Below are 14,330 nucleotides of genomic sequence, written 5' to 3'. Positions count from 1 at the left end.
AATGCCCAAGCAAATTCGCATACTGTCAAGGATACGATTACTTTTGCTGGTTTTGATTTGAGAAATAGATAATTATTCATTAACAATAGTGAGAAAGGATACACTAAATAACATTAAATACTGTAAAATACCTAGTGGATCATTAACCAACTGTAAGCATTGGATATAGGCACTTCATGATTCCAGTAAACTTGCGACAGTAAATCAGCACATCACAGTGCAGAGAACTTGAATAATTTAGTACCCTCATACAGATCCTAACATGTCAGAGATTCATGCACATAACAATCTATTTTTGTCCCAAAGCTTAGAGATTCGCATCCATGGAAGACACCCAAACCAGGACAATCTGCGCATGGCAATAACAGATCCAAAGATTGGCAGAGAAACGCAGAAGCAGCCACTGCTTCATGTGAACGGACCTGCCAGCTCACATCTACATGTCAATGCATCTGAATTATTACACAGATTAATGCATACAAGAGACAAATAAGTTGGATCTCATGGCAACATGCATGAATGAATGGGTTTCACTTTCATACCATTAAGAATGAGAGCTCAACCGACTAGGCCAGGGTGTTGGACACTGACATCTCTACATGATGTGCCCATGACGATGAAGATAAACTACAGCAAGTAAAACAAAACAAAAGAACTGCACTAGGCATGCACAATAAGCAGACGGAAAATGCATTGATTCCAATAATTACCCTGCATCTAACACATCTGCAGATGCCCAGGAACAAAATCATGGGCATGCGTGTGCAGGACTTTAGTGAGGGGTGAGAGAAAAATATGAAAGAATGAATATTGCCTACAACTGCTCAATTAACATATTCTGACTTCTTCCCATCCTTTTTTTTTTCAACTTCTCATCTATTCCTTCTTTACAATAATTCCATGTATACATATATGGATCAGACTCTGCTAGAAAAATGAAAAAGGTAAATGCCACTTCTCGCTATGGAGCAACAAATGGGCCAGCAGCAGCAGCAGCAGCAGAAAACATTTCAAAATTGGACGCATCCTCAATTACCTCCTGCTGGTCCCTCACCGCAAGCAGGTAGATCTACAAATTCTGCTTAGCCAAAACCGGCATCTGGGTTAGCAGGTCAGCTTTACCTATATGTACAAGCATACAAGTGACACCAGCAGCTGTGGCTGCCGTTTCAATAACCTGAAGTCAGCCCCATGCCATGAGCTCTCTCATCCAAACTTGATATCAGTGGATGATCAATAACACAGCATATAAAAATGACCAGTTCTGCTTTCTCAGCCAAATACATAATGATAACATCGTCTCTTTTCCGACTTTCGCTCTTTCATTTATCTGCATCAATTGCTTCTGTTCCGTGCAGAGGTTCGATCAACTTGAATCATCTCAAAAAAGCTGAATCAAGAGAATAATCCGAAGGCAAGGAACAAAGAACGATTGACAGCACAGAGAATGATGACCAATACCAATCATTCTTAAGTACTCTGTCTTAATCATATCCTCAAGTGAAATTGTCGCCTGAACCATCTGGAAAAATGAAAGGAACATCACTTACAAAACAAATAAGTAGTTTGTCTCTAATATACTTGAACTTGAAATTTAGCACTACGTTTCCCAAGGCTAAAACCGTATCTCTGTAAGCTAAGCTGCAAAGCTGAAAATGAGAAATGAGATGTGTTTCGACAATGACTGTTGATATATATATTCTAGAGCCAGAGAAGAAAGACAAACCTGATATATTGTCTCTGCAGATTTTACAAATGCCCGCCATGCCTGCCTTCTGTCTGACTGTGCCTTTGATGGTCTCAAAGCAACCTTTGGGAGAGCAGCATCCATATCCAGTAAACTGATCTTCAGTTGCCTCAAAATATGTGAAGATCTGCCAACTAATGGTCTCAAAGAAGACAATGGGACCACACAGCAGCTATCTACCCCTATATCCAAAGCAGGATTTCCTTCAGAGAGATTTCCATCTTTTTGTTCCAAAGATATTTTATTGGAAATCCCTGCTTTACTAATTTCATTTGAAGCTAAAGACATTCCAGACTTTTTATCATGGCATTTGCCAGCTCCATCAGTGCTTCCCAGAGAAACCTGACATTCTGATGTTAGTGATTCTCCACCACCAGTACGATCATTGTTTTGAGCTGAGAATAGCATGAGTGTAGAATCACTAACAAAGGGAGATATGGAAGGAAGAAAGGATGGAATCCCATTTGAACCAATAAGACCTATTTCTCTGACAACTTCCTTGCATGAATCATTTGTCACAAACTTAGAACATATATCTTCAAAGTTAAATGGCAAGAGGATTCTTCATTTGAAATTTAATCAATCTTGAGCTAAGCTTAGAAGAAACATTGGTTGCAGCCGCAGTTCCAGCTGTATCTGCATCACCTCTGAATATTTCCCGAGAGGAATCACATTTTGTGTTCCCTCTTCCTTTAGAAGATAAATTATCATCCCTATTCTTCTCCAAGGCTGGAAGACCTGCATTGCATTTCCCATCAATGTGTTCAACCAGCTCAACATCACTTGAAACAGTTTTGTGGCAAGACATGCAGTGCTTCCTAGATGGCCATATTGGTTCTAGGCATTCACACCTATACAACTTTTCATCATTATTTACTCTGGCATTTTTACTTCGCTTCTTCGACACTTCAGTGCCATCCCACTCAAAGAATGGACCATAATTCTTTTCCAGCAAAGATGTCGCCTTTGTAACCAGAGAATTGGATGCTGTTTTCTCCTTATTTCTTGGTATAGGAAAATTCCCTTGTTCCTCAACCTGACCTTCATTCGGTGAATTAAGAAACTCTTGAGCTCTTGATTTTGGCCACATCATAATAGAATCTTTCAGTTCTTTTTCTTTAGGGTCATTGTCCTTCAGCCAACTTAAAAGCTCTTCTATTTCTGCATCAGTTTCATAAGCAACCCATGAAGAACTAATGCCTGAACCATCACTTGGTGGAGACATTAAACAAGAGGAGTCCTTCTGCAACCCTATGATCTTATAGTTATCCTTGTCGGATAATACATTATGCTGCAGGGAAGAAAACTTGTCAACAGAATCTCTGCCAACTGCCATTTGTCTTCCATACAGAACTGCAGCACTTGCATCAACGACTAAACGACCTCTGCCTACAGCTGACGCATAATACAGGCGACCAATGGAGTCAATTCCCAAAAATTCCCGACGAATGGAAAGTTTCAGAAGCTTTGATCCGACATCAGCTATGGAGTCTTCTAATCGTGAAATATCACTCTTGATGGCATTGATCTCAAGGCGATACGGTTCTGACTCATCAACAGTAGATATGTCATTCACGTCACATTTCTGGTGATTACCCTGGATATGAGCTGCTCCACTAGTACCATTTTGTTCATGAGGCATATGACTTGGTGATGGAAAAGATTTTGTGGATTTATCCATACACTGGGATGCCACAGCTGCAGAGACATTCCTAAGTTGTCCTTCTACATCTATGGAGTTCAAGTGTTTGTTTTCAGAATCTGAATTTATCACAGATACACTTTTGTCAACACCATTGAGCCTATGCTTCTCGTTAGTAACCTCTTCTGACTGCAAACTATCAACAGATACCCCAAAATTATTAGGATTGTCAATTACATTATGTGGCTGCACCAGACATTTACCCGTACTTGAGAGTGCAGCTGTGACCCCTTCCTTGAAACCAACTTCTCCAGTGGTATTTGGCATGCATGTAACAACTTTTGCAGCCTTTGAGGATAAGATATCTTCTTTAGTTTTCAGGTTTTTCCATTCTGTGGAGAGGGAACGCAATTTCTGATGTAACTCAGCAGATAAATCTGCACATTGCTCAAGGTGCTGCCGTATCAGGGAAGAGTTAAGCAACTCATCGCACAAAAACTTAAGAAGGGAAGTTCTCTGCAAACATTAAAATATAAGTTAAGGGAGACAATAGCATAGTCATAGAAATATGCCATCACAAAAACAGCTTGCAAAGAACAGCAGTTTAAACCAAGAAACAACAGTAGTCAACTTTAACAAGCATAAAACATAATATTTCAAAATCAGAATGCATCTTTAAAAGGCAGAAATCATTTTCTGATACAAGAGAATGAGCTCTATCAAGGAATTCAAGCAAGAAATGTAAATCAGCAATCACAAGAATCAAGGCAGTATATCATCAATGCAAAAAGAATCAAATTAATATCATTCCTTTGATAAATGGGCAATGGCAGCATATACCACAACTCTTCAATAACTATGAAAGAAATCCTTTTCACCGCAAAGGATGACATATCAAATATCAAGTAATATAATCCAGGAAAAAAATTAAAAATAAAAGAAAAGTAGAAACATGAAACAAAAGGCAAAATAAATGTACAAATCAACAAACCTCGCCCACACTGTACTCCCAGTATTCTTTTTCTTCCATTACAGCAGATAAATGAGTTAGCACATCCAAGTAAAGAGAATGAACTTCTCCCTGGAACTTCTTACTTCGACGCTTGCCAATAATCTGCGCATGATTTGTAACATCTTGAGTGGCATGCTTACCATTGACACAAGAAGGGCAGTACCAGTTTCCTTCAGGGATCCTTGCAAGTGGAGGATTCAGACAATATGTATGATACTCAGCATCACAAGTATCACATAGTAAGACACTATCATCATCCCTATCAATCCCACATACTTTACAGACTCCCTCATCCCAAGGAGCTTTAGGAATCTCACTTGTTGATGCAATAAAATCTTCAACTTCTTTTCTCATTTCTGCATTCAAGCATCCCACCTTCGAATACTCCACAAATTTTTCAAAATAGGTGACAACCTGTACCCAGAAATGATTCAAATGCTTTAGTAGAGAAAGCACAATTACATATATATTAATGTATCCACATACACAAAGGCTACCAACCTCCTCATCATACAATGATTTGAAATTCTGGGATAATTTTTCAGCCAGTTCAACTAAATCAGGTTGATCCCCAAAAGCAACACGAACATTGTTCCAAAGCTGCACAGCAAATCCAGAACTTACAGTTTAGTGCCCACAAAAAACAGCCTTCTCTCACTAAGTGAGGTCGGCTACGTCGATCACATGAGGTCATACTATCTATTCTAATGTAATTCACAATCACTTCAGAATCGTTAATTCTTAAATCTTCTATTGTAATTCATAATCACTTCAGAATCATTAATTTTAAATCCTTTTTAATAGTTTCACCTATTGATCTACTCTCCTAACTAAGGTCTCCAGTATGGAGAGTACATCCAGATTTCTATAGCTAGAAGCACAGGAAAACCTGAGAAAACCATAAAAATGTATGTAAGAAAGTTGTCAACATCTTGAGTGACTTGAGAATCTTTTAGACAGCACATGAAGATAATAGTTGGAAGATTTGAGGAAATATATGATGATCCCTGATGAGCCATGGAATCAAACAGTGAATAAGTTCCCAAAAATAGGTAGAACAAGAATAATTTGCAGGGCATGCTATTTAATAGTATTCAGATTAACAAAAATGCATGTCAGTGAAGTGTGAAAATGCAGATGCCAAACCATTTTAAGAAGAAAAATCTTGCTCAATCTGCTATCAACAGAATCTTTTCATTTGTATTATGAGCTGCAAATTATCACTTCCCCTAAAAACCCTATGTCATATAATGGCCAGAGTTTTGGTGTACTAAGGACATTAAATGCTTCTGTAATATTATATTATAATAAGAAACAGGGAGGAAATAGTATGACAAATAACAAAACTAAAATACATATCAAAGAACATTGGAAAGCCTATGAGAATGAAAGACATTCGGAAGACAGTTTGGTTAAAGCAATCTAGGTTTGACACAACACAGACCTCATGAACATCCTCAAGAAAAGCTTCATGAGATCCCCCATAAGCTCCAGCAGCCAACCTTAGGTCGATAGTGCGGAAGTCAAGAGGACGGGACACCATAGCTGGAGATCCAAGAAGCCCCTCATCATCATTATCAGAAGAATTGATTAACTTTCTACCCAGCAAATTGCAGAAAACCTTTGAATCATCAGCAGCTGCAGCACGGCGTAATACAATGCGGCATTGTTTCATGATAATGTCAGAAATTGACAAAACAATCTTTTTCTTCCTTCCTTTATTAGGGTTCTGCTGCACTCCTCCACGAAACAGATCACTTAACAGTTGAAGAACTGCTTTCTGTTTTTGAACAGTAAGAATACTCAATTCAGGATTAAGCTCCATAAATCACACCATAATAAAAACAAAATGAAAATAACAGAGCTATCAGTGTCATCTATAAAGATTAGAGAACAAGCCATTTATTTTTGCCATATACAGCCATATAAGAAATGTAAGAATACGGTTTCTCTAAGCAGAATTTCAGAGAACATAATTTTCAAAAACATGTATTGTATATTGGCATAGGTGACAATAAAAGAGTTAAGGTACATAACATCGTTTTTCATGTACATCTGGAATAAAAGCTACAGAAATGATAAATGATCATATCCGAAGTTGCCACCTGCAGTGGAAAAAGCCAAATGTATATACTACTCTCTACCTTGTTGCCACTATGGACACTATAGGTGGATTTGTTTGATATGTTCAAATAACATCTCTCTAAAAAACATAAACTTTAGATGGATTGGATATTGCTGTAGATATCAATGAACTGAATGTTAGAAAATTGAATACGGGAAAATCTGTGGTCCAACAGTCCAACCATTGCACGAGTGCTACTAGTAGTTGACAGTTTTCTGGACCATTGGAATATTGGAATCTATTTAAAAAATTTTGGAAGATATCTGATCCATAGTGGAAAGGAAAACACAAAAGAAGGGAAGAAAAAAAAAAGACATTGCAAAGCTACCAGTTATATTGTGAAACAAAACAAGTGGTTGTACCATGAGTATTGCCATTTCCACTTGTGTCAAGAAATTAAATATAGCAAAGGATAAAACAGAATAACACCTTCGTTGGTCCAGATGCATTTCCCTTGTACACTTCCTTGCTAATGGAACGCTCAAGTATTTCTCTCGCCCACTCCGGAGGATTCATTTCCAGAGCATCATAGACGCACTTTCTGATTCGGGTTCCGACATTTGTTGGCAACTTTCTGACAGGTTCTAGCTTCTGTGCCCATTCGGGAAGAATACCATCACTCCCCAATTTTTTTTCAGAAGGATCATTTGCATCGGACTCATCATCTTCCATGGTTAGCACATCATTCTCTTTGCTCAAAGAACCAAATATTTTCTTTGTAGCCTCAGCAAGCAACTGCAATCCCCCAAAACAAAAAAAAAATAAACAAAAAAAACTTTTAAGAACTCCTTTCAGTTTGACTATGTATTTTAAAACCAGAAACATTTGATCTTCTATTTGATAAAGGCTAACCATATTGTAGACAGGTTTAACACTTTGACTAGCAGCAAATCTTGCATGACAAAACGACACATAATCCTAAAAGTAATTCAGCTCTGAGATGGAAAGAGCTCTCAAGCCACAATAAAGCTAAAACAAAGGAATAAAGCTATCAAAATGACCATCCTGAATGCTTCCAGATCAACAATGCAATATGCATTTTCTAGCTTAGTTCAACTGCAAACTAAAAAGGCCTCTCCATGGCCCCTAAAATAAATAATCTTTGACTTCCTTTTGTGTTCTAAGCCATGTCCTTCTGCCAACACCAAAATAAATGAAAGTACTTGTGTACAGTGTACACAACTCAGAAGTGGCAAGATAAATCCATATAGAAACCCCCCATAAAGAAAATGAATATCTTATCACAAAAGCTAAAATGAAATGCAAATCATCAAGCATTGCCTAAGACACAAGCCATGCTCACCAGTGCATCTGCCTCCATCCCAGCCACACCAGAAAGGGAACCACAAAGCAAGCCACCATCACCTCGTAAGCAACGAAACACTTTACCACTTTCACGAGCAGTAATTTCTGCTGAGTCAAGGTTCCCATCCATTGATAAGACAGCCAAGATATATCGACGAGCTAATTCTGGCCATGTTAATTCATTAATAGGAAGCATATTGAGCTTCGTACGTTTGGCAGGAATAGCACTGTCTATATCTTTCCTTCTTCCACGTCTTGTTTTAGGCTCTCCAGGTTCGAAATTTGGATCCACCAGGGCAGCCACCTTTGATTGCAGTTCACCAACTAGCACTCTTAGCAATGAATTATGGGCCTTTGTCAAGGCTACACCAAAGCATCGAGCGTAAGTGAAAGATGCAAACTTAACTTGGGCTGCCTCTTTCATTGCTTCTGTTTCCATTTGAATAAAGGCATGAGAACTTTCTTTGTATCTTGATGGGCCAGCGTCACAACTTGAGGACAGAGTTGGTCTACAATCATCATCAGTGCCTTGCGAACTCAAAACCTGACCGGCATCAATGTCCCTCTCAGATTTCTCATTCAAATCCAATTCATCAAACCATGGGTTGATAAGTTCCTTCTCTAGCTCATCTAGCGACAACGGCTCTTTCAAGTCCAGAATTTCATCAAATCGGTCTAAAAGCTCCCAAACCTGAAAGTCAAAAGGAAAAAAGTTGAGCCGTGTCAAAACATGTATCTTATAGACAAATAATAAAAATGGTAGTAAAATAAAGATATATTCAGTTGCACTATGAATACCTGAAGAATGTCACCAATAAGTTCACTAGGAACTCTAGAACATAACGACTTCCCAGGAGGTGGACAACGATCTTCCCTGACGCTTTTTTCAGTCAGTCCCACTTTTCTGGGCTTCTTGTACGAACCTTGAACTGCTTCATTTTCATCCTGATATTGTGATCCACCTCTCCATTCAACCACTAGGAAACCATTCTCAACTGTTGGCAATGATGAGCTATTACTCCGACTGCTTAGAAGTTCATACTTCAGAGACTCTTTAACACCCGGAAGCTGTTCCAATACTTCTTGCACAAATTCTACATCTAATCCAAATCTATCTTGCTCCAGCCATTTTCCTAAAACCTCAGAGAGACCTTTTAGATCATTGTCTGCATAAGTTACATCCGGAACGCTAACTGAACATAGTGAACCACAAAATTTATCCAACAAAGAAAAGTGTGCATCACTTTTTTTCCTAGTTGTGTCCCATTTGTGTAAGCACGGTTCATCTTCAATATGTTTACAATAGAACTTAAGGCTTCCTTTCTGCTTGCAGATATCATTGCACGCATTTACTACCTTCTGAGAAATAACTCTCCAAGCCGCAGATGATGACCTCTCTTCCACCAAAATTTCACCAATTCCATCAATCAATCCTGAGTCTTGGGATATTGAATCTCCAGCACATGTTTCATTTGAGAAACTTGCAATACAATTAATGACATCATTTTCCGTTGGCACACAAGGATCTGAAAGAATCATCTGGATACTTTCATGAACATCGTAATCCATGCTATCATCAGTCTTTCTCTCACCATTATTTTTATTCAAAAATTGACAGAGATTTGACATTGATAGGACAGTTGACCCAACTGGAACAGGAAACTCAGAACAAGAGCACCTTTTTATCCTAAATATAGGTCCAGAATCACCACCCTCTAAAACTTCACATGTAAAAAGAGAACCAGTAATCTTATCATGCCAACAAGATTTATAACCTATGGGACAGATAAGGTGAACATCATAATATGTAGGTCTATCATCAACTTTTCCCAAAGAAAGAACAAAAAAATCGCCGAACCGTAGAGGAAGTCTATCCTGAAATATAAAACACCATATAGTCAGGCTTGAAAACTTACTTTCAACTTCACTATAACAATTCCCAAAATTATGTACTAGCATGGGGAAATATAAGAAAGCAGATCTACTAAGAAATAAGAGGAGATTACTTACAGAAGATTGCAGACAACCTGAATGACAATCCTCTTTTCTTGCAATTTCTGAGGCTTTGTGGACATGCCCATGATCACCAGTACATTCCACAGTTAAAGCATCAGATGGAGAATCCCTACAGTAACTATTGATCAAGGTTCCTAATTTTTCGACAAAACCATTGGATAGATTCCTTGTTGACTTTCTTTTTCTGGATAGATGAGTTCCACCTAATGAAGCAAGAGACCTATCATTTCTAACTTCGGATTCCATAGAGTTGTAGCCAGATGTTAGCCCCAAATAACAAGCTACTTCATACACAGAATCAAAAATTTTCCCATCAGGAGCACAGTAAACTGCATACAGTTCAGAACTGTTCATGGATTGCCTAAATTCCACTCGCCAACCTTCCTCTAGCACACCACGCCTTTCAGATATGAAGTCTCTAAGAGCCTGCAAAAATATCTCATTTGGACTCCGAGATGGGATTCTAATAGCTATATTACTATTACAATTACTATGAATTCCAATAGGAAAATCTGTATATACCTCCTCAAAGCATCTAGTCATTGATTGGGTATGATTCAGTATATCCTCAAAACCCACTCTAACAGCATGTGTTACAACTCCCGATGCCTTTTGGAAGCCAAAAGTGTTCCCATTGTAGTAGTTTGAACATGTCACTGGGGCACCAAATGGATTGGCACCAAAAGAATTATCACCCGGAGTGTGCTTTCTAAAATCAAAAATAAATGTAAACAGTAACCAATTGCAACTGGGATTCCGGAAAATTCATTATGCTAAATTAAAATACACGAATTCAATAAGTAAGAAGGTTCAGCAATAAAAAGAGAAGTACCATACAAATTCAACACCTACCAACCAAGTTTGAATAAAAGCTTTCAGTGTTCAAACTTCAAATAAACATTATTACATTAACATGTCAATTGATGAATCTCAAAACTCAAATAATATGCTGCTTAGGCTAAATTTTAGTTCATCAGAATATGCTGAAATTAATTGAGATTTGACATTTACAATCTACTATTCGGAAACCAGAAACTTGAAGAACAGTGATACATAGGTCATATTTAATGCCTACCTTACACAATTTTAACAGGCGAATGCGCTAAGCGTGCTCATAATAAAAAAAATTTTTGTTAGTTTGACAAAGAAAGACGGTTTGGATATGCTGATGCTGTGATGCATGCATCATCAAGTGCCAGGGAATTACATGAAATTCCATGCATAATGATTATGGTTCACATGGATAGATTCCTACAGAGCTTAAATCTCTTTTCATTAACACATGAACAAAAATACTTTGTAAAACTCATTGTACCGACAAACAATACACCAAAGAGTGAAGAAGAGAAACATAAGAGCATTTCATTTGTGCATTTCCTAACCTAATTTACAATAAAATGATACTAGTAATAATAGCAAGCTTCAAATCTTGTTTTTCTAATATCATGTCCTTATACTAAGGTTGCAAAAAATGGCACCAAATGATTCTTGGTAAACAAATGCTGAAAAAGCTATGGTAGCAATATAATTGTAACAGGAATCATATTAGCAAACTGTGTCCCAGTTTCAACACTATATGCATTTAAAATCTAAGAAGTTCAATTATCTGGTGAGCCACCTAACTCCCCCCCCCCCCCCACCACAAAACCCCCAAAAAAAGGGGGAAAAAACAGTTGCCAATAAAAAACTAAGGTAGCCTATACGCATACAACGAACTTACTAAATTTGAAGATCAAAACGACTTTCCTCAGTGCAACAACGCGCCATTAAAGCACCTAACTACATTAGCTCTAACACCCTAAAATTTCTTAATCTCAGAATAAACAATAAACTATCCTACTTGTTTCCAAGCGTACTGAAATTAAGTAAAAGGATTAAAACTTGCCGCATAAACTGCATTGGAAGAACAACGCCTAACTAAAACTAGGGTTATAACAGCTCACGCATATATAACAAGAAAAAAGCTAGAGTTTTTTTTTTTAACACATACCTCGAATCCTGTAACTCCTCGCCAGCACCTTCTCCGTCAGCATCACTGGGCGGCGAGGCATTGATATCCAGGAGCTGCTTGGACTTGACGCCGAGCGGCCACCTCTTGCTCCTCACTCCGCCGACGGCACACTCGCTGCAGAGCCACTCATCAAGGATCGCCGCCTGGCGGGTCCCGCGAAACCCAGCACATGCGATGTGGAACACGCGCTCACAGCCGTCGCAGACGACAACACCGGCGGCACCAGGCGGCTTAGAGCATGTGGCACAGGGAGCAGAGCCGCGGGGTAGCGAGGCGGGAGCTCCTGGTAGCGGCGCGGGGTTCTCGTGATAAGCGCGGACGATGTCGACGGCGGAGTCCGGTGGCGGCGGTAGGGTTTCGGCGTGGTTGGAAGAAGGTGAAGCTGCGGCGTAAGGGATCTCGTTGAGGTCGATTTCGAGGCCGGAGGAGCGAGAGTCTTGAGGCTGCGGAGCGGTGGTGCGGTCGCCGGCGGAACCGGAATCTGTGAGTTCCATGATCATCGGAGAGCGGGTAGCAGTGAGTCAGAAGAAGGCGAGTTAGGGTTTTTCAGTTGTACCATTGTGCGATTCGACAGGTTGAAAAGATTGTGAAGCGAAGCTAAGCGAGTTCGCGGATCGAAGAGGAACTGAAAAAGATTGAAGAGAGAGAGAGATAGAGAGAGAGAGAGAGAGAGAGAGAGAGAGAATGAGGAAAAGAGAAAGACAGGGATGGGACCGTATCCGTATCAGAGCGTAAACTCGTAAATCTCTTTCTCTGTTTCCTTCTTCTCTTTTGCTTTTTTTTCTTTTTTCTTTTTTAATTTTTTCCTTCTTTTTAAATTTTAGCAACTCTTTTTCCTTATTTCTTTTGTTTTGTTTTGTTTGTTGAAGTGCCAAGTCGCGAAGTGAAGTGAGCAAATATTAGTTAGTAGTACTCGAACTCAGTAGTCAGTAGAAGGGATGGCAATTGGTTGCGCGCCGATTAGTATATTATATAATTATATTTAATTATATTTAATATTTTTATTATTTATTTTACCAGCAGATTCAAGTTTCTCTCATTTTCAATTATTTTAAAAAATTTTATCTAAATAATTCTAAGTTTGGCATTAATAACAATAAAATTAATTTAATCTCAATTTATAATTAATTCATCAAAATTATAGGATATGTCTAAAATGAGCATAACAATCATATATTTTTAGATGTGTCACATTTATATAGATTATTAGATTTTATTAGATAAAAATCAAAGATTAATATAAAAAAAGAACATTGTTGGATTCTAATAAATATAGAATATTTTAGTACATAAATAAATATTTTAAATGACAATATTTTAATATACAATAATTCAAATGATAACAAAATCTTTTATTCTTAAATAATTAAATATAAAAGATATAAATATAAAAAATATGAGTATTCTTTATTCATTAAGATTAATTATTGTGTAAGAAATTTTTATAATATTAAAAAATTATATTAAAATAATATTTTAAACTGTAATATAAAAATATAAAATAATTAAAATTTTATTATATATTACTTGACAAATAATTAAATTACTATATTCAAAATTTTAATTACGTAAGTTTGATTAGTTTCAGTCTTACTAATATAAGTAAATATATAATGTGATAGGCATGTATTTAGTATTATATTATTTATTCTATTTTTTTTAAATTAAAAAAATAAAAAAATTAATATTTTTATGTATTATATATAATATTTTAAATAAATTATATTTTTAAAAATATTTTTAATGAAAAATTATATTATATAATAATATCTTTAACAACAGTAGTTAGTTAATAAATTTTGAATATAATAATCTAATTATTTATCAAATAATATAAAATAAAATTTTAATTATTTTATATTCTTACGTTATAGTTTAAAATATTATTTTAACATAATTTTTTAATATTATAAAAATTTTTTGTATAATAATTAACTTAATGAATAAAAAATACTCATATATTTTGTATTTATATATTTTATATTTAAATTATTTAAGAATAAAAGATTTTATTGCCATTTAAAGTATTATGTATTAAAGTATTGTCATTTAAAATGAATATTAGAGTCCATCAATGCTCTTCTTTTAATCTTTTATATTAGCATTTAATTTTCATTTAATAAAATTTAATAATCTATATAAATATGGCACATCCAATAAACACATAATTATTATACTTATTTTAGACATACCTAAAATTATACCCCTAATTAAATTCTCAGAATTAGATTTACTTTAGTTTTATCTCCATAACTATTTTTTTATTCTTCTCAGCTAAGAAAAGAAAAAATAAATTCTCCAAAATCAAATGTTATATACAAAAAAAAAAAAACAAAATCCTTATATTGAATATGTATACACCTAGAAAAAGAAAATAAATTTTTCAAATTAAACATTATATTACAAAATGGAAAAAAAAAATATTTTTGTACTATCATTAATGTCATAACTTAAAAAAATACAAAATAAAAA

At 36.2% G+C, this 14,330-nt stretch overlaps 1 protein-coding gene across 1 annotated transcript in view; it reads right to left on the bottom strand.

The window, feature by feature from the left end:
* LOC112748960 (methyl-CpG-binding domain-containing protein 9-like) overlaps positions 1 to 12,599 on the bottom strand; it is a 21,525-nt gene extending 8,926 nt beyond the window's left edge. Inside the window, 13 exon segments of the mRNA XM_072218089.1 lie at positions 282 to 436; positions 1,462 to 1,522; positions 1,727 to 2,309; positions 2,311 to 3,905; positions 4,381 to 4,815; positions 4,903 to 5,001; positions 5,846 to 6,181; positions 6,956 to 7,261; positions 7,830 to 8,522; positions 8,630 to 9,706; positions 9,842 to 10,273; positions 10,370 to 10,556; positions 11,838 to 12,599. Of these exon segments, the coding sequence (XP_072074190.1) occupies positions 282 to 436; positions 1,462 to 1,522; positions 1,727 to 2,309; positions 2,311 to 3,905; positions 4,381 to 4,815; positions 4,903 to 5,001; positions 5,846 to 6,181; positions 6,956 to 7,261; positions 7,830 to 8,522; positions 8,630 to 9,706; positions 9,842 to 10,273; positions 10,370 to 10,556; positions 11,838 to 12,358 (6,480 nt within the window). The 5' untranslated portion in view covers positions 12,359 to 12,599.
* Between the last annotated feature and the right edge of the window lie 1,731 nt (positions 12,600 to 14,330).

The sequence above is a fragment of the Arachis hypogaea genome, chromosome 15 (genome assembly GCF_003086295.3).
Source record: "Arachis hypogaea cultivar Tifrunner chromosome 15, arahy.Tifrunner.gnm2.J5K5, whole genome shotgun sequence".
Taxonomy (NCBI): Eukaryota; Viridiplantae; Streptophyta; class Magnoliopsida; order Fabales; family Fabaceae; genus Arachis; species Arachis hypogaea.
Note: the sequence above shows the minus strand (reverse complement) of the source record. Positions and strands in the feature narration are given on the sequence as shown.